The sequence below is a fragment of the Amblyomma americanum genome, chromosome 4 (genome assembly GCF_052857255.1).
Source record: "Amblyomma americanum isolate KBUSLIRL-KWMA chromosome 4, ASM5285725v1, whole genome shotgun sequence".
Lineage (NCBI taxonomy): Eukaryota > Metazoa > Arthropoda > Arachnida > Ixodida > Ixodidae > Amblyomma > Amblyomma americanum.
In genome coordinates, this window is record NC_135500.1 from 195008921 (window position 1) to 195027790 (window position 18870).

The window sequence follows — 18870 nt, forward strand, 5'->3', positions numbered from 1 at the left end:
GCTTGGCATTGACTTGAAGACTGATTGTTGTCAGATCCTGTGTTTTCACTCAGAGGTATTGAACTATGATAAATGTTTATGAGTGCAAATGACAAGATGGCAAAAATGTGGGTGCAGGTTAGCCTCTGGACAGTCACTGAGGTTGAATATCATTTACTGAGCTTGTGTACATGTCTTGTCCACACCTTTTTTTTTTACCAACTTTTTGTGCTAGTAGATATGTATCAAAATTTGCACGCCTTCCAGTGCTTTGTGTTACTGGAAATCCAGTAACGTAAATCTGAAATGCCACTGCAGATATGTTGTTTCAAATTTTTGCAATATATACTGGTGGGAGCGGAATTTTATTGGATGCAGGTGTTTAGAAAAGAATTTCTTTGTGCAAAGTCACAAATCCCAATTGCTTGAAATACCTTCATTTATGAGTGGCTGTACATGCTCCATCCACTGGTATCAATACAGGTGACTGGGTTGTGAGGCAGTGCTATGATGAATTTGTTCCCAAGCATGAGCATTTGGTAAACGTTTGCTGCCAGCTGTATGATGTGCATAAAATGGAGAAACAGTAGCATCTTTCTGATATGGATTTCACAGGATTAGAAAAAATATTTGTGTCTCCTGAAATTCAGATAATAAAAAAAAAGACTTCACAGGCAGTCATACGATGTGATGCGGCAGGTCTGCATTGGCAGCATTGATTTTACATTTCACAGTTACACATTTTCGCTTTTACAAGATCGCTTTAGCATTGTGTCTTTAAATTTGATTTCACTGTCACTCCTTTATTCTGCTGCTGTGTGTTCTTTTGGGGGTGCGTGGATGGTGGGTGGAGATGGGTGGGTGCGCAGATGGTGGGTAAAGGCTTCGGACACACAGACATAGCATTTTTACCAAATGATGTCTACGCTGCTATGCAGTAAAAGGAACAAAATATGTATACTGTAGCATGGCAAATGCATTCACACAATTTATTTTTGGCTGACGGGGTTTATTGCAGTGCGTATGCCACTGCTTAGTGCTTGTGATGCATACTACAGTAAAACCCCGTTATAGTAAACTCTGATATAGTAGAGTGAAACTGTGGTCCATTTCGCCTTCCATAGACGACTGTACTGTACATTTTTATTCGGTTATAGTAAAGATTTTTTTTTTCAAAAAAATGACTATGGTAAAGTGCGCCTGGCTGTGGCGACGTAGTTCCTGCGGAATAACACCGCAACACGCGTGAGGCCAACATTCAGAAGCAAATGGATACCAAAGACGATAATAAAACGATGCTCATAAGTGGCAGCACCCATGTAAGATGGCTTCACTGCATAAACAACAACCAGCTCATGTTGAACACGCATTTTCAGCCAATGATAAAACGAATATCTATGTATGATATTCACATTTTGAATGCCGCTATTCTAAGTGCTGTAAAATTACTAATGAGGGTGAAATGAAAAAACTGCTTTGATTATTGCACTCTTTACTCACCATACTATGTAGCCATGGGTTGAAAATTATTTTTTACTGACCCATTTTTTTGTACCGAGGTACTAATAAATGACTAATTAAAATTAATTATCTTAGGAACTAACAAATTAATTAAGAAAGCAATTTCATATTTGAAATCAGTATAAAAACTGAGCAAGGTATTACAGTTTGATTTGGATAGGACTAAAAATAAGGAAAATAGGTCTAAGACCAGTGTCCCCCCTTAAAAATGCATAACGGTGCATTTCATAAGACTATAGTTTCAAACACAGTGCTCTCTTTTTTGCTCAGAATAACTGTAGCATTTTGCCCACCCTGCAGGTGATGCATGCGAAACAGCAGTGGATGAATGTGCCCAGCAGCCCTGCCCCGCAGGGCGCCTCTGCGTGCCAGACGCGTCTCCACTCGGCCACAGTTGCCAATGTCCATCTGGTCGCACTGGTTCTGAATGCGACACCCCTTGCCAGGAACCCAGCTGCTATGAAGGTGTGTGTGTGTGGCTGCTTGCGCCCGGCCTATGAACTGGTATTCGTGCTTCAAGCAGGAATTGCTCCTCATGATCTCTTGTGCAGCGTTTTGTGCTGGCGAGGACCTAAATTATAGCTGTATTCTGAACTGATTCATTTCAGCAACGTCTTTTTACAGCTTTAGTGTTTTGCCTCTTCACTCAAGTTATTCTACCCAATACCACCTGCCTGTTTGTTGTCTTGGAGGTGTTAGCATGATAGGCATCAAGAGAGAAAGCCTACTTGGTTGATTACTTTCTCAAAAAACAGTGTGAAATGGATGACAGGACGCAAGTACTGACTTACTGTGGCCTCCTCTTTATATCTTATTCTTTACTTTTTGCTGTCTTACAAGAATGTTACTTGGAGCCAGCCACCACAATATGCCAGTGTCATGACGTGATTTGCCAATGTATTTCCATACAACTTAAGTCTGCAGTAAAGCTCCACTCACATACATGACCATCACCCATTGTCCATCCGTGAGAAGCAAACAGTCATTTGCTAAAGGTTTTCTTGCTATCTAAACAAAAAGCCAATTACAAGTTGAAATCGTAATGTCAAGAATTTTGATGTCTAACTAAAAAAAAAATTTTTTTTTGGTGCCCACACTTGTTTAATAGTCTGGAACACTAAAATGTTGCTTTCGCTTATGGCTGTGATTGGATGGCGGAGCAATACAGTGCACTGTGGGGCCATAGGCTCTTGTTGCCAGCTTTTTTTTTTACTTGTATTATTACTATAGTCTTTTTTGTGTAGTGGGGATGGGAAGGAGTGCTCTAACATAAAAGGGCTGGTGCCAACTGGTAAGGCAAAAGGCTTCCCCAGTTGTTAGAAGGTGCTGCCATGGGCATCTGGTGTAGAATCTTTGTGAGCTTTCTAACGCAACACTTTGGTATCATGCAGAAAAGCGGCCCATCTCGTTTGGTGGCCAGAGCTATGCACTCTACGTGCTGTCACAGCCCTTGGACCGACGCCTCTCGTTCTCTGTGATGCTGCGCACAATCCACCCTAGTGGCACTCTGCTGCACACATCGGGACCCCGAGACTACGCCATCCTTGAGGCATGTGCTTGCCAGGTGGCATCACCTTGCATATCCTTGCACATACTGGCGAATCCTTTTTTCCAAGCCTGCCATGACATCCTACTTAGGTTGTAGGTGTCAAAACTGTCAAAAACAAGCATGCCACGCACGGATTATACACATTTGGGCAGGTAGGACATATTAAGTCACTGCTTGGCTGTTTTGCTTTAAAAGCTGCAGTAAGAGTTGTCATTTTGAGTCATGCTATGCTGTGGTTACATTGGCTACTGTGTTGGCAATCTTTGCTTTTTTTAAATCCAGGAAGATCTATAACATGCATCTGCCATTTCCCTTGCAACCATTATCATTTTCCTTGCATCATAATGCGCCTGTTGTGCGACAGTGAAAGTCCTTTTTCCTACTGCGATGGCTCCTGTACCAACTGTCTTATATATGGACCTTTGTTTGTTAGTGGTCATTCATTCACTTTCAGTAGGGATGGTCATTTTCTCTTTTTATGTGATAGTTGATAGGGTGGACTAATATTAAACAAACTTTGTGGTGAAATTGCAGACCTTCCCATGTGCTCCTTTCTTTTGGAACACTGGAGAAGATGGCGCTGACATAGATTCCCTGGCATGTGCAGGTGTCGGACGGGCACGTGCAGTACCGCTTCGACTGTGGCAGCGGTGAGGGTTTGGTGCGTGTGACTGGCCGTCGGGTGGATGACGGTGTCTGGCATGCACTGCGTCTCGAGCGTCGTGGCAGCAATGCGCGGCTCGCTGTCGACGTGCATTACCAAGCTTCTGGTGCCGCGCCTGGGCCACACGATGTTCTCAACCTGGAGGGCCGTGAGCTGCACCTGGGCGGGGCACCTGCTGTGGCAGGCTTGGTCGGCTGTCTGGATGATGCGCAGGTGGGCGGCCAGCCACTACCGCTGCATCTGCGACCTGCTGGCCACGCGCAGCTGCGCCGGCTGGCCAACGTCCAGTTTTCTTGCCACCTCGACCCATGTGGCAGCCAGCCCTGCCACAATGGGGCAACCTGCCGGCCTCTTCTCACCACCACTGGATACTCGTGCACTTGCCCGGCGCACTTCCAGGTTGGTGTTCATGCTCACCTTGGGCAGGAACTGAACAGGCACCAATCTTGAGAGAAAGCTTGCTTGTTTGTTTGTTTATTGTTAATGGGTAATGTGATTTTTATGCCACATAAATTCACTAAGGAAAAATAGTATATCAAAAAGAAAGTGAAAGCACAGTGGCGGTACCTGTGATGCTTTCAAAATGTGCTGTTTTGATGTCTAAATAGCCAGGTAGGATGCTAGAACAGAAAGTTCATATCAAGCAATGGGTACACATGTGTCATTTTCTTGGATTGGTAAAACTATTTATTGATTTCTAATATACTTCTGTAGAGCCAGGATGGGTGGACCTCCTAGTCTGACAGTCCATTGGCCTAGCCATTTTATTTCTTCATTTTCGTATACTTTGTTCCATGTTATTGTCATCTTGTCTAGTCATCAGTCCAGCACCTCTTGGTAGCTGTAGACTTACCAACTCGCCTCCATGTAAGCATTGCTTAAGTATACCTGCAAAGCACAAACTGATGGCAAGCAGTAGGGAAAAAAAAAGGAAGTCGTAGCAAGACGTGTTCAAAATAATTTCGTGACGCTTAGACCTAAGTCGACTTATCTGTCCTATTACTGTGATGAAGGTGAGGAGTGTGCAAAGAGAGTAGAGATTGAGAACACAGTTAAAACTTGATCTAACGAAACCAGATTTTACGAAGTTCCCAATCTAACAAACAAATTTTGATTCCCTGGCAAGTACTCGCAGGATTCAATGTTCTCAATAACTGGAAACAACGAAACAAACGACCACTAAACCCGATTTAATGAAGTTTTTCCGGGAATAAATTAGTAAAAAGAAGTTTCGCCCTTATTTTCCCCACTGTGTCTCGCAGCTTGTTAGCAGAGTTCCAGCAGTAGCATCTAGGCTCCCAAGTCACAGCCCTGGTTTTGTTCTGACTGGGGCTGCAAGCTGCGGCGCTTCGTGGAACAAATGACTCGCCAGTCGGCGCCACTTCCCATTTTGGCTTTGAATTCATTTTACTGGATGCCGCTTTCACACACAAGCGATTTGGGCGGGTTTCGTGGATTTTTCATACGTGCAGGAGCGGCTTGTCGGCAAATATGATGCCGTGAGAGCTTTTGTGTGCCACTACGTTACTCTTCTAGGTTTCGAAGGGCAGAAGAATGCCTTCCTCGGTTTTACGAATTTCCCTATTTATCAAAATAATCCGTGGCTGCTCATCACTTTGTTAGGCCGACTCTAAACTGCATGTCAGTGCAGGTAATGCATGCAGCAGTTGTATTGCCACACTATGAAGATCACAGGTTGTCACACAGGCTTGTAAACTTTGAATACAGTTCAAGTACACACTCATCATTTTGTGTACCAGTGAACTGCAGCACCAGAACGCCAGGCTTGATGAAGTGCGCTGTTCAAAGCTCAAATGCTGGTAAGTCAGCCGTTACCTTCTCGTGCAGGGTCCCCAGTGCAGAGAGGCAGTAGCTGAAAGCCGATGCACTGACGAAGCATGCGAGCCAGCCAGCTGCCAGCCCAACCTGTGCCTCCATGGGGGCCTGTGCCAACCAGGTGGACACTGCCACTGCCCAACTCCTTATCAGGTTCTGTAGGCCACTTGATTACTCTCTGTTACCAGCTGTACTGTCATTAACATACTGCCACGCTCTGGTGGTTCAGTGGCGGTGGTGTTTGGCTGGCGAGTGTGAGGTTGCAGAGGTGAATTGTAAATATGCTTTTGCACTGTGTGATGATGCCAAAGCACATTAAAAAACCCCAAGTGGTCGAGCTTAATTTCGAGTCCCAATACACAACTATTTTTCTCCCTTTTTTAATCCACACCTTCATTTTGGTGCAGTTAATGTCCATCATGAGTGAGACAGCCACTGCACTTTTTCTGTCTTCATGGTTGGGTCTAAGTCAATATACCATGTTTAATCAATTGTAACGTGCTCCCGTAAAAAAAAAAATAATACAATGTCTTCGATTGTAACATGCACCAAATTTTCATGCTTAGATAAAGAAATGCGCACGTGAGGCCACCCGACTGCCACTTGCGTCTGTACGCAAGAACACCTTATTTTAAAGCGTGAGTGTTTCTTAGCTCGTACCTTCACGCCCTCATTGACATCCGTGTGCAGACCTTGGCAGCGCACCTACATGCTCCACTCTGATAACATCATGGCAGGTTTATCTTTTGACTGAAGGTCCAGCAGCAGTGGCGCACTTGGCAAACTTGGCAGGGTGCCAAGACGCTTTGTGCACCCTGCATGGGAATGCCGGAAGCGGTTGCGCGCTCGGCGTATGGCTGCGCCAGCCTCCGCATGCTAGGTCACTTTTTGTTAACCTGGCATCATAGTGAATTCGGCGCGACTTCGCAACCGACGTTTCCATGTTGAGTCAAGTTCAGGTTCGTGCCTTGGTGACAGGACACTGCAGATGCTCGCGAGGCCACTCAGTATCCAAGACTGCAGTAGACGATGTCGATAGTATTGATGCACAAGAAGTGCAGCCTCCACTTTTCTGAGGCCGATGGCAAAGGGTACTGCTGCTGTAGTTGCATTTCCATAGTCGATTTAACGTGCACGTTACTTTAGGTGATTTTCTGAAAAAAAATAAGCTTATGCACTAAGCATGTGGGTATTTGTTCAGTGGATTATGCAAAAAGAGTAAACGGGGTAAAAGGTCTCGTACATCTGCATGCAGGAGGCAGAGCATTAGCCCATTAGCCACACTGTCATTATGGTGTCGCCTACAGCATGAGCACTTTTTTTTAGTGAACTCTAGGCACTGTAGATCTCATCAGTGCTGTTTAGTAAAGCATATAGCACAGTGATCCTCGACGATACTTCTTTGGTTGCTGTCTTCAAAGATCACATTCTTCGGGAGTCCATTAAGCTCAGCTTTTTGTCTGCAGAGATTTTGTTAAGTTTCAGTGTTAGGCAATGCTTACAATTGTGTGCATTTGCCATTACCAGGGCAACCGATGTGAGCTGGTGGAGGCATGTACGGCGTGCGAGAACGGGGAGAGCTGTGTGCGGCTGCCAGATGGCTTCCAGTGTGGCTGTTTGGGGGATGCATCGTGTGATGCCACTTTCGAGGGCCTGCCCCTCGCTTGGCCTCTGGGAGGTGCTGCTGCTGCTGTGCTGCTTCTGCTCCTGCTTCTGGCCATTGTTTGCTGCTGCCGCCAATGCTGTCGTTGCCGCCACCGCCACGAACATGTTGACAGCCATCAGTGCAGCAATCCTGTCACTGCCAAGAACTGTGTCCTGGCCACCACAAACATTAGGCCAAAGGTGTGTATGTCTATGGATGTCTTATTGATGACTGAAAAATATTCCATAGCATACCCTTTCACTGTTTGTAGGTTGTTCCATAGTGCCTGCTTTAGATGCGTAGTTTGAGGAGGGTTCTTGAGCACAGCTGAGCAGCCGTGTAGTTTTATCCACAGAGGTCTCTTGTAATGACATCCTGTTGGTTCGTCATTAAAGCCTTACTGCAGGTATTTCCTTGCTGCCAGTAAATAACATACAAGGTTCTTCTGCAGCCTGCGGGAGTTTTTTTTTTTTTTTGGTAGCTAGTGTATACCATATTTACTCGCACATTGTTCGATATGTTGGGGTCTGACCCCAACTTCAGCAGCTGTAAAAAAAAAAAGAGAACAATTTCAAACGTAGAGTGAAGCTGCCCATCCGGTGTGTATATTTTAACCTGATAAAACAATGTTTTTTTCTTAAAGTGCGGATTTTTGCGGCCCCTGTGACATATGTTGTAAATTGTAAACGGTCTACATGTATCTTTCTTAGTTTTTTAATGCCTGTGTATATAAGAAGGAGGCATGCTTAAATGCTGCCAAGAACGGTCGCCAACATTCGAGAGGCATGATTGTCTGCGCAGCTGAGTGACTGGGGGAACTTACATTTTAACTTTTTATGATTCCACGGTTGGCGCTATGGCTGTGCGGCGGGATTGCATTTTTAATTTATTTTTGTATCAACCTTATCTAAGAATATTTTGTGTGGCTCTCTTGAAAAAGAAGGGGCATGTGAAACCTTTATGCAGCAGCAGTGATAGCAACTTTGACCGGAAAGCAAGACCTTCCGTAAAAGTATCGTTGGCGTCGTTCTCATCCTTTTCTGCATTTTAGATGGATTTGTCCCTAGCCATGTCAATTCACTTGTTGGTCCACCCTCGAGTCTGGAGAACGTGAATTCAAAAGCAGGTCATCCTATATGCAAGTAAACATGATATAGAGTGAAACTAAAACGTCCTTGGTATATAAAAAAAAAAAGTGGAAAAAAACTGTTTCTTGAAAGCATGGGATCCAAACCGTCTTAATTTTGAAAAATTTAACTGTTAAATGAGGTACAACGTCATTTATTGACATCTTCACTTCAAAAAAATGTTAACATTTCTTGGCACAAGGTCTGAACAGCAGCGTTTCCAATGCTTACTGAATTGAAAGCACATTTGTGCTGTTCTTAGCACAGAAGTAACTTCACAACAAATCGAGCTGAAATCTCTTCCTTGTTGCTTTTGAACGCTCCACCACCTTGCAACAATGCACAGGGGGGCGCCATCATTGTGGTGGCTGAGTGTCTCAATGTTCATGCTCTTTATGCTGCGTTCACCCGACCCAGCCCGCTCATGTGCTAGTGCATCGTTCTCAGGTGTTTCGGCTTTAGCCACTGTGAAGTTGCTGCTACATTTATTTTCATCATGTCCTGCCCCTGTGAGAATGGCCCAATCGTACATTAACGGACTGTTCTTTTTTATGCTTCACAAAAAGCCACTACGGTGATTGACTGGTGCTGTCTTCCAGCTCATCCATCTTCATGTCGTGCGCCCTCAGGTTTGGCCCATGCTATGTTTGCACATGTGTGATTGGTCGCCAGATGTATTATGCGGCCGGAATTTCTCGAAATTTTGAACGTGGTAGCCGGGAAATGTCTTATCTGATAACATATAATTGGAAGAAAAATATTAGTGCAATTCTAGAGACATCTTTATTGCCCGCAATTGTGAAAGTGTGGACCGAGAAATCGTATGGACTAGGAACATATTAACGAGTGTCTACTGCGTTACCCTATGACGAACGTTTTTCAGATTTGAGGTTATTCCCGAATTGCTGGAGAAAAAGGAGATCTGTTTGCTTTCGCTAATGTGCTGCAGATAAGCAACCTGGAGCAGCGGCCAGCTTCGTACACGACGACTGGCGTGAGAGAGATCACACTGAACAACTTTGACACGGTGCGCAGCTATGGAAGTGCAGCTGATGACCTTGAGTCACGCTTTCAGCCCAATGACCTGCGCTGCCACAATCTGGCTCGCAGTCCATCTGGTAGTGCCACAGGGCCCCCACAGGGAGGCCACAAAGGCCTGTACCTGGACAAGATCCCCAACGGTGAGTGGAAGTGCCTTCTGCACGCTGTAGGGCATATTGGGTCTGCATTCTAGTTTAGTGCTGCATGTAGTGAACTCTGCAATGCTGCACAAAGTAGTGCACTTGGTAATGGATTGTAGTGGACTGTGCGGTGCTGGTGTAGTGTACAGTAGTGCTGCATCTGGTATAGGGCATTGTGTAGAGCTGCACTGGTGTAATGCATTTTAGTGCTGCACTCTGGTTTCCAGTTCCCGCCTGGACTTGCTAGTGAGGGGCTTTTTGTTAAAAAAGTGAGAAAGAATCTGATGCTTGGTTGAATAAGGAAAGCTGAGAAAGCGCAGTTTTTTCCTGTGTGAGTTGTGGTTATTGCAAAATTTAATGTCAGCTGTAGAGCTAAATTGTATAGGTATTTTTAAGAAAGCTTCAGCTTAAAGCCAGACCCTCAACATTTGTGTGCGTTCACTGGTGAATGTGTTCACTGGCTGTAGAGCTTGCAAACTCCCACAATGTCACCTGAGCCTTTTACGCGTGAGTGGAGTCAGGTTGCAATGTAGAGATTCTCTGATGCACTGTAACAGCGTTCAGCTCATGGCTTTCACAAAGCTAATGCCTGGAGGCTGATTTTAGTGCCAATTTCCACATCCAAATGTTAGTTGACCACTTCCGATACCTGTATGAGTGTTCACAACTGTTCATTGGCTTTATTAAAGAAATCTAAAATGCCCTGAAGATGTGTGTTTCATGTACCATGTGAGCTGTAATGGTGTGTCACTACTGCTGAGGTGTGCATCATGGCAGGGTTTCGTGCAGACCTGAAGGCAGCTCTTTCTCCGCCCTTGGCACCACCAAGCTCGGCAACCAGCATTGCATCAGATCTCCCAGGTGGGTGGCTTTTCGCTTTGGTGTCCTTGAAGGGGGCACTTGAAAGGACTGCTTTGTTGCAAATGCTGTAGCAGCTGCAGGTATAAGCTGATTTTATAATCTTCAGCTAATTTGAAAGCAGCTGTCCACATACACTCAGAAAAAGAAACAGAGATTCATTAAAATACCTGTGACCCGTAGTGATTGCCATCATTGGGCAATCTTTTTTATCGCTTACAATATGCCTGGAGACTGATTTAATTTAGCTTATGCCATGTGAATGTGTGGTGTGGCTAAAAGGAGCTCACAAGTATGGGAGATTATTGAAAAAATAGACCTCTATGATGAGCGTTCTCTTCTTAGTACAGGAGTATGCTCACTCCGCTGGCAAGTAGCTTGGCACTAGAGCACAAATACAAACTCTACAAAGCTGACCCTGCCTGTGCTGCTTATGTCACCACCATCACAGATCCAATTGCATTTTATTACTGTGTTTACTCACATAATTTGCACGCTTTTTTTTTCTATAAATTAAGGCTTCAATAAGGAGGTACACAAATTATGCGAAAATTTTCCAAACACGTCCTAAAAAACTCTACAGAGGTCATAACGCGCAATATATATTGTATATTGCTGCTTATACATAGACCATGTTCCCATCTCGCACCCCTCACCGGCCAAAAGAAAAAGAAAAATTTTCCTCACGTTATGAGTTCCTTGTGACATGGCATGAGGACGCGCGCACAGCTGAAATCAATAAACATGCAATGGTACAATCGTGAAGCTAGCAGTGGGAGGCAAAGGAGGTAACAGGCACAATAAAACCCACCCTCGCGCACGGCCTGGCTGACTATCTGCAAACCGAACAGCAAACGGTTTGGTAGTTTCAAATTCAAACACGCACGCAACTGTTTGTCCAGGAAAACGATCGCTAGCGTGAGCCAGCCGGGTTAACGGTGCACAGTTCGTGCCCTCGCCGCTCGCACCTTTCGCAACCGCACACAGTAACGCGCCTGCGCCCATCTTCTCAAGTCTGCTTTGCTTGCACATGCGTACATGCTGATGGTCTGGTGCAGCAGAAAGCGCAAAATATGCAAGTACAAGTTTTTTTGTTTTTTTTTTTCGGAAACCCGGGCAAAAAAAATGGATGGTGCGCAAATTATGCAAGTAAATACGGTATTAGGTGTGTGCCAATTGCCGTGTTTCAAATTCAGATTGAACAATAAAATACTAAGTAAATTTGATTTCGCTTTTGAGTGTCTAGTATATTTGGATTCACAAGTAAAGGAAACCCCAAACAGTGTCAACATGGCCCATGAGATTAATCTGTACCAAGTCACGAATCTTGCCAGCTTTGAAACTGTGCCAGTGCAAACCTGCGGTGTTGAGTGGTGCTATCTAGCTTTTGCCCTACAAAAAAAAGAAAAAAAACGCGCCACTCATAGCTTTTGGTGATGTGGCATCCAGTAATGGAGCCTGCCCAGTCTGCCTGCTGGATGAATTATGCATTGTGTGCATGTATCACAGTAGGCATGTTAATGTGCCCAGAGCATGCTTGTTTCTGCAGTGTTTGCTGGTCACCGCTGAGAAAAAGTGGCATCCTGACACTGTGCATTTGAATAGACTACTTAGTGCACGAAATTGTCTCTACTGGTCTATGCATTAAGTCCGATGTGGCTTTTGGCATGAATGGGGACCTTTATTTCATTCATAAAATGATCTTTGTTGTATACACGCATTTTTTGGCTCTTATTGTTATTTTTTAGATTTGTGGGTTTTGCCTATCCATCGGGGATTGGCACCATAAAATGCTTCATTCTGTAACAAGCTGCTAACTGGGTGACCATCTGGGTAATCTGGAGGCAAGAAAATGTGAGGGCCCTCTCTTGTGCTCCAGCAAAATACATACTGTACATTATTGTCAGATGTTGCATGCAAAAAGTTCATGTGTGAGGGACAGTGTTGGAGGCACCATTTGCAGGGGACCACGCATCAAGCTGTTTTTGACAGATTGTCCACTGCACATCAAGTTTTTACAATGAATGATACCAGAGGAGTGTTTCAAGCTTTTTGTACATGGGTACTGCATGGAGACTGTGCAGAAAACCATGTGCCCTTTGTGCAAAGAGCTATGCGCTCTTTGATTACACAGAGAGGCTGTTCCTTTTCCTTCTGTCACTTATAAAGTTATGCTGACAAAATATGGACTTGTGCATTGAAGGCACATTTGGTTTCGCCTTTGCTTTGCAGTTTAAATGAGTACACTTTTTGGAATATTAGTATTCCTTCTTTGGAGTGAATGAAATAATCTGTCCTAAAGATATACATTTCACCATCTTGTTGCACTTTTGTGTTGCAGGCCTGTGCAATTTAAAATGACGTGAAGCCTCCCCTGTGAAACATTGTGTTGAAGAAATGCACTTGTGTTTGATACATGTGGTTGGCAAGTTATTGAAAACTGGATTCAAAAGGTCCTGAAGGCAAAAATTCCGGAGTCTGTAACTAATTCGGGTGTTTTGGTTATCTTAATGTAGCGCACCATAGAAGGGTTATGTGTACCTTCGTTATGTGCCATAGGTGCAGTTTATTCATAATACTGAGTAGACAAGCTTGTAAACATATAGATGTGGTTCTCAAAGATGAAGAGGAAAACGTGCATTTGTTGACAACGAGCCATTCTTCAGGCTATTGCTGGGATTACTCGGACCTAGCAGCGCATGCAGAGGAAGACGTTTCGAGTGATGAAGCGCCTGGCAGCTCCCGAAGCTCACACTGCTCCGAAGGCACTCCTCTGCAGGTGAGGCATCGCAGCCAAAAGTGGTGAAAGTAGAGCTTGCGTTTTGCTCTGAGGTGTCTTACCAGAGTCATTGCTGGCCAGGCACTGTATTGTTACTTTCATTTTCCAGAAGAAAAAAAACATGTATTCCAATAGTGAGTCTTAAGCTCGGCTTAATGAGACGTTTCTTTTCTGTGCAGAACGCTGTGGACCATGGTTACTGATGGTGTGAATACTAATATCTTCTTTAACATACACAGTCTTGCATTGCAGCCAAGTGGCCAAGTCTGGTTTGTAAAACTGTAGTCATCGGAAAGATGTGTCCACAAAAAAGAAAGGAGCAGCACAATTTCTTGCCTAATTTCAGATTTGAATGTTTCACTTTGTATAGCTTAGAACTGATTTTGTACTCATTTCTTGTTTAAAGTAGACAAATGAACTCACGGAGATTACTCATCTTTTACATCATTTCATTTTTGCTCACGTGAAGATTCCCCTCTCTGTTTCTTTTATTTGCCTGATGGTTATGCTCTCAATATCAGTAATTTACAGGAGTTTTAGGGCTGAGGCACAGGAGGTTATAGAATGTATGCATATCTCCTGGAACTAGAATGATTCAATGATTTGCTGCAGCAGGCGAATTGCAGTATGTGTGATGCTACATCACTATATTGGGAGCTGTCCTTGCTTTGGAGCACGGCTTTGTCCCAGGAGTGGTGCCATGGTTCGTAAGGTGCTGTAGTAGGTATGCACAGGCTGCACAGTCTGGCTGCTGCTGTTCAGCTGCTGAGCACAAGGTTGTGTGTACAAACCTGGCCACTGTGCTATGTTCGACAAAGGTGAAATACAATAATGCATGTGTGCTGAGGTTTCAGTGCATGTTAAAGGGGCACCGCAATGTTTTCCTCGGTGCCGATTAATCTGATCAAATGGATTCATCATGCATTCCAGAGATCAGTGCAAAAAGAGTTATTGGAATCGAAGCATGCAAGCAAAAGTTATTCCACTTAGAAAATTCAAAATAAAAAGATGAGACGAAATGTGTTTCGCTCACCTATTTCACTAACCCAGTGCTGAGATTGGGCACTACCAATGAGAACCACGTCTAGCACACATGCATCGGAGGCTTGCATGCAATTGTTGCTTTGCTGGGACAGCCCACAGCCGCGCATTTTGACGGCATCGCCCTCCCATGTACGTGCCATAACAGGGCAGGGGTGACTAACTCAACAAAGGAAGCTCCTCGATGTTTCTTCTTCATATATTTGGTCAGGGTGTGTCGACTGGCTTCTCTCTCTCTCTCTCTTTTTTTTTTGTGCTACCTTCCTGGTGTGGTTTGAGCAACAGCGCTGCTCGCCCCCACGAAAGTTTGAAGTGGAAGGAAAGTGTCGCCCCTGGCGTTATTTTAATAGGTAGTTTCTGTTCGCTTTCACTGCTTCTTTTCAGTTTTTATGCCATACGAAAAGCTTATAGCACTCAAGGACATAACATTTTGGATCCATTTCGAGAGTGTAAATGAATAAGGTTCAAACTGGACACCCAACCGCTTATCAGAAAGGCAGCGCCCATTCGGGATGTCCCCTCATTTCTGCTGCCGAAAATGGGCACTGCGTTGCGACACCATCGACTCGAAATAAGCATTTCTGGAGAAGATTAAAATATTAAATAGCAAGATTTCGACAATCTGTTTGGTCGTTCAGGCATCACAATGTCCCTTGCTTTGCATACAAAGAATAAAGGCTTCATGCTTGATCTACTTTGTAGGACACTTTTAAGGAGCCTCAGGTTGCTGAAATTATAATATGGTGCCTTCCATTATAGTGGCCCTCATATCTAAGATGTAGCTTATGGGTGCAAAAGTTTGTTTGACTTTTGCTTACCGACTGCTTATGTATTGCAGGGAGGTGAAGAACGGTACACCTGCCACCCCGATCAGTACCTGCCTCGGCACTGCCCCAGTGAACCAGCAGTGTGTGCCATTGAGGACAGTGATGAAGAGCTGGCCTGACATCTGTGCAAGATGCTGGTGCTAAAGCCAGCAGTGGTGCCATACAAGGAGTGCCAGCGTGATGGTTTCTCCTCGCTGGCCTGCATTCGTGACTGCGCCCGTGGGCAGAGAGCATGACCTCTCTGAGGGAATGCTGTGTTGTCTATCTAGGGACTGCTTGCCTATGACGTTGCCTGAAAACTGTGCCTTGTGTTACCGGCCTCGCAAGCTGTGTGCATTGTCCTCATGTTTAGAGTAAAATTGAACTTGCAGAAATAAAATACAAATGCCAAATCATCGCTTTCATGTTTCATCATCTCTGCAAAAGTCTGTGAAACCCATTGGTAGTATGAGACTACACAGAGCTGGCGCTTCTTTGTCCACTATTTGTAATAAAAGAAGCAAAAGCTGTCATGCCCATGGATCAGAGTGTTGTGACAACTTTGTAGAGCTTCTCATCAGATACCTTTATTTTATTATTATTATTTTTTTCAATGTGTTGATCAACCTGCAAGGTCATGAATACAGTCGCAGCATGCATTCAGTGTTTAACGTACGTGTCCTCAAGTTTGCCCTGTTTTTGTTGTACTGCCACGAACTGTGCTGGCAAGGTTACATAACTTGTGAATATAGCAGGGGAGAATGAAAGATTCGTCTTGTTTCTTTCGTACTGTGCAACCCTCACAAAGTTTAGCCCATGCTAAACTTTTGCTATGACCTGGCTGCATAATTTATCTATTTGTAAATGTACTTTACAGGCTCCTAGTATGAAGTGTTGAGTAAGGGGCACAATAAAAACACAAATAAATACAGGCTATTACAAAATACACTAAGGACAAAAAAATACATTGAGCACATGAAAACAGGGGAAAAAAGCAAAAGAGAAAAAAATTGGATCACCACAGAATCCAAACATTATACAAAACAAAAAGGTGCCAACATCTTGCTATATTCAGAGTACATACAATTTTTCCAGCTCGTTCCGGAACGACATGTGGTTGCAACTTTAGAAGCGATTTTGTCTGGAAGACACGGTAAACACAATAGTGAAATGGGAAGCTATGAAAAATAACCAGCACTCGGCATTTATACCTTATTAATAAGGCTCTTCCTACAGGCTACTGCTACTGGTGCACATGTGTTTCATAATCTACTAAAATTCAGTGTTGGGCAAGTTCGTATTGTGTTTCATAATTCGGAAAAAAGACGCAACACATCAGACGAGGCTGGCATGTTTAAATGCTGTCCAGCTGCCGCGGTGGCTCAGTGGTTGTGGCGCTCAGCTGCTGACTCGAAAGACGCGGGTTTGATTTCGGCCGCGGCAGTTGAATTTCGATGGAGGTGAAATTCTAGAGGTCCATGTACTGTGCGATGTCAGTGCACGTTAAAGAACCCCCGAGTGGTCAAAATTTCCAGAGACCTTCACTACGGCGCCCCTCTTAGCCTGAGTTGCTTTGGGACTTTAAACCCCCTAAAACCACATGTACAATTCCTGAATTCTTTTCAGTGCAGAAATAGACTTTTAGAACTAGCGGGTACAAACACTTGATGGAAGTAAGCTGTGGAGTAAAGTTGGTAGAGCGAGCGCCCTGGACAGGCGGTGGCATGGGACTCTATCCCCAAACCAGGACGGATTTTTCTTCAACTGCGAAGTTTCTAAGAAAGCTTTCCTTTGTAGCCATATGGCTGCACGTGGGTAAATACTTAATCAATTCATATTACAAATTTGCACACCTTAGGCGATTCCCTGTAACTTCGCTTCGAGTTGGAGATCAATTCGGCCTGGCTCGGCCATCTGCTATACGCCTTGGTTAGGTTAGTAGGAAGAACGACTGCCCCAGGCAGGTGGCAATCCGCAGGTTCGATCCTGGACCATGAAGAATTTTTCTTAAACTACAGAGTTTTCTAAAAAAAAGCTGCATGGCTTTCCTCGGTAGCCATGTGACTGCACTTGAGTGGATGCTAATGAGTGATTAGTCCCTTATTAAATATTTACTTCACCTTGGGGTGGCTTGCCAAGACCATTTAGAGGAGTTGTAGCAATCCTGTGGATTTTCGTTGTGCCAATGAAGGTTATAGGTTGTATGGAACATTGTTTGATCCTGTTGGCCACAAACGGTCAAATATCGATCAACCTGACCCGCTGCAGTGGCTCAGTGGTTAGGGCGCTCGGATACTGATCCTGTGTACCCGGATTCGAACCCGACCGCGGCGGCTGTGTTTTTATGGAGGAAAAACGCTAAGGCGCCCTGTGCTGTGCGATGTCTGTGCACGTTAAAGATCCCCAGGTGGTCGAAATTTTTCCGGAGCCCTCCACAACGGCACCTCTTTCTTCCTTTATTCTCTTAGTCCCTCCTTTATCCCGGCGCGGTTCAGGTGTCCGCCGAATCCGATATATGACAGATACTGTGCCATTTCCTTTCCCCCAAAACCAATTTCATTTAACTTCGTCCTTGCGCAGGGGCCATGCTAATCTTCTCTGTATCGTTCCAATTTTAGTAGATATACTTTGGAAAACCCGACCGCGGCGGCCGCGTTTCGATGGAGGCGAAACGCTTAAAGCGCCCGTGTGCTGTGCGATGTCAGTGCACGTTAAGATGATTTCAGAAGAGGGCAAATACGGGCTGGTTGGTACATGTTTTACGAATTGGAAAAACAGCGCAATCAAAGACGAGACACAAGAGAAGCACAAAACAGCGCTGGTGTTTTGTGCTTCTCTTGTGTCTCGTCTTTGATTGCGCTGTTTTTCCAATTCGTAAAACGTTAAGATGATGATGATGATGGCCTCTGGCTGAATGGCACGTACCCACGGTGGGGGATTGGCCAGGGTACATTACTGATACCAACTCACACATGGGTAAGGAGTGGAACAATTGGGTAATTTTGTGAAGAAGGCGAAAATTTGGAGAAAAAAGGTGATAGAAAAGGAAATGAAAAAGCCGTGAATTCACATTTTAGCATAAGAATCGACCTGATGCAATTATATACCCGTGAATAAAATCGCACACAGGTTTCAAGGCATATCCCTTGGCGCTTGCTCCAAAGGAGAGTATGATCGGAATAGATAGAGAGAGCCCCAGTCGAGCGAGGGGGATCTCCAAGTATTTTCTACGGAGTGAAGCGAGCCGCCGGTAAAAGAGGAAAAAGTGATCTATTGACTCTATTTCGCCACAAGACTCGCAAAGGTTGGTCAGCGATAACCCTGATCGACATAAATAGAGATTTAGTCGCGGTATTCTGCAACGCAATAGGGTCATGGACACCTCACATTTCCTCGAAGTGCACATCCGCACTCTCCAAGGAAATGCCAGGTGTTGAAAGTCCGCTACAGCAAGGAGAGGCTCATGGCTCAAGTAGTGGAGGCGCTGGAACCGTTGGAAGCGTGCTGCAGTCAAGAAGACAGTACGAGTGGGACAATAGGTCCCCCAAGGCCGGACTTAGCCAAAAAAAAAAAAAAACCGCCCTCTCATTAGAAACAATGCCACAGTGCCCAGGGACCCAGCGAAAACAAACTTCTGTAATATGTGGTGGAAGAAAAAATCGAAGGGAACGGCTCGTAGGGATACCTCCCGATTTTTCGAGTGCTGTCAAGACGGAAAGGCTGTCTGAAAGTATAATAACCTGAGAGATAGTGCAGGGAATCCTGATTAAGGCCACCTCAATGGCCAGAAACTCGGCGACAAAAAGTCAGCTAGGGGCCCGAGTTGAATAACTCCAATCAAGAGCCATTGAGCACGTTAAGATCCCCAGGTGGTCGAAATTATT

At 44.6% G+C, this 18870-nt stretch overlaps 1 protein-coding gene and 1 pseudogene across 2 annotated transcripts in view; one reads left to right on the top strand and one right to left on the bottom strand.

Moving 5' to 3' along the window:
* The window catches only part of LOC144128955 (fat-like cadherin-related tumor suppressor homolog), a 79542-nt gene extending 64143 nt beyond the window's left edge, over positions 1-15399 (top strand). The window contains exons 30-38 of one of the 2 annotated variants that reach the window (XM_077662786.1): positions 1801-1965; positions 2892-3049; positions 3657-4112; positions 5562-5702; positions 7077-7394; positions 9271-9502; positions 10292-10363; positions 13027-13139; positions 15019-15399. In XM_077662786.1, coding sequence (XP_077518912.1) covers positions 1801-1965; positions 2892-3049; positions 3657-4112; positions 5562-5702; positions 7077-7394; positions 9271-9502; positions 10292-10363; positions 13027-13139; positions 15019-15126 — 1763 coding nt within the window. In that variant the 3' untranslated portion in view covers positions 15127-15399. Of the gene's footprint in view, positions 1-1800; positions 1966-2891; positions 3050-3656; positions 4113-5561; positions 5703-7076; positions 7395-9270; positions 9503-10279; positions 10364-13026; positions 13140-15018 lie in introns of both variants that reach the window. The other variant, XM_077662785.1, reaches the window with a different exon arrangement.
* A 2132-nt stretch (positions 15400-17531) lies between these two features.
* LOC144130758 (U6 spliceosomal RNA) lies at positions 17532-17625 on the bottom strand (annotated as a pseudogene).
* Positions 17626-18870: the final 1245 nt, after the last annotated feature.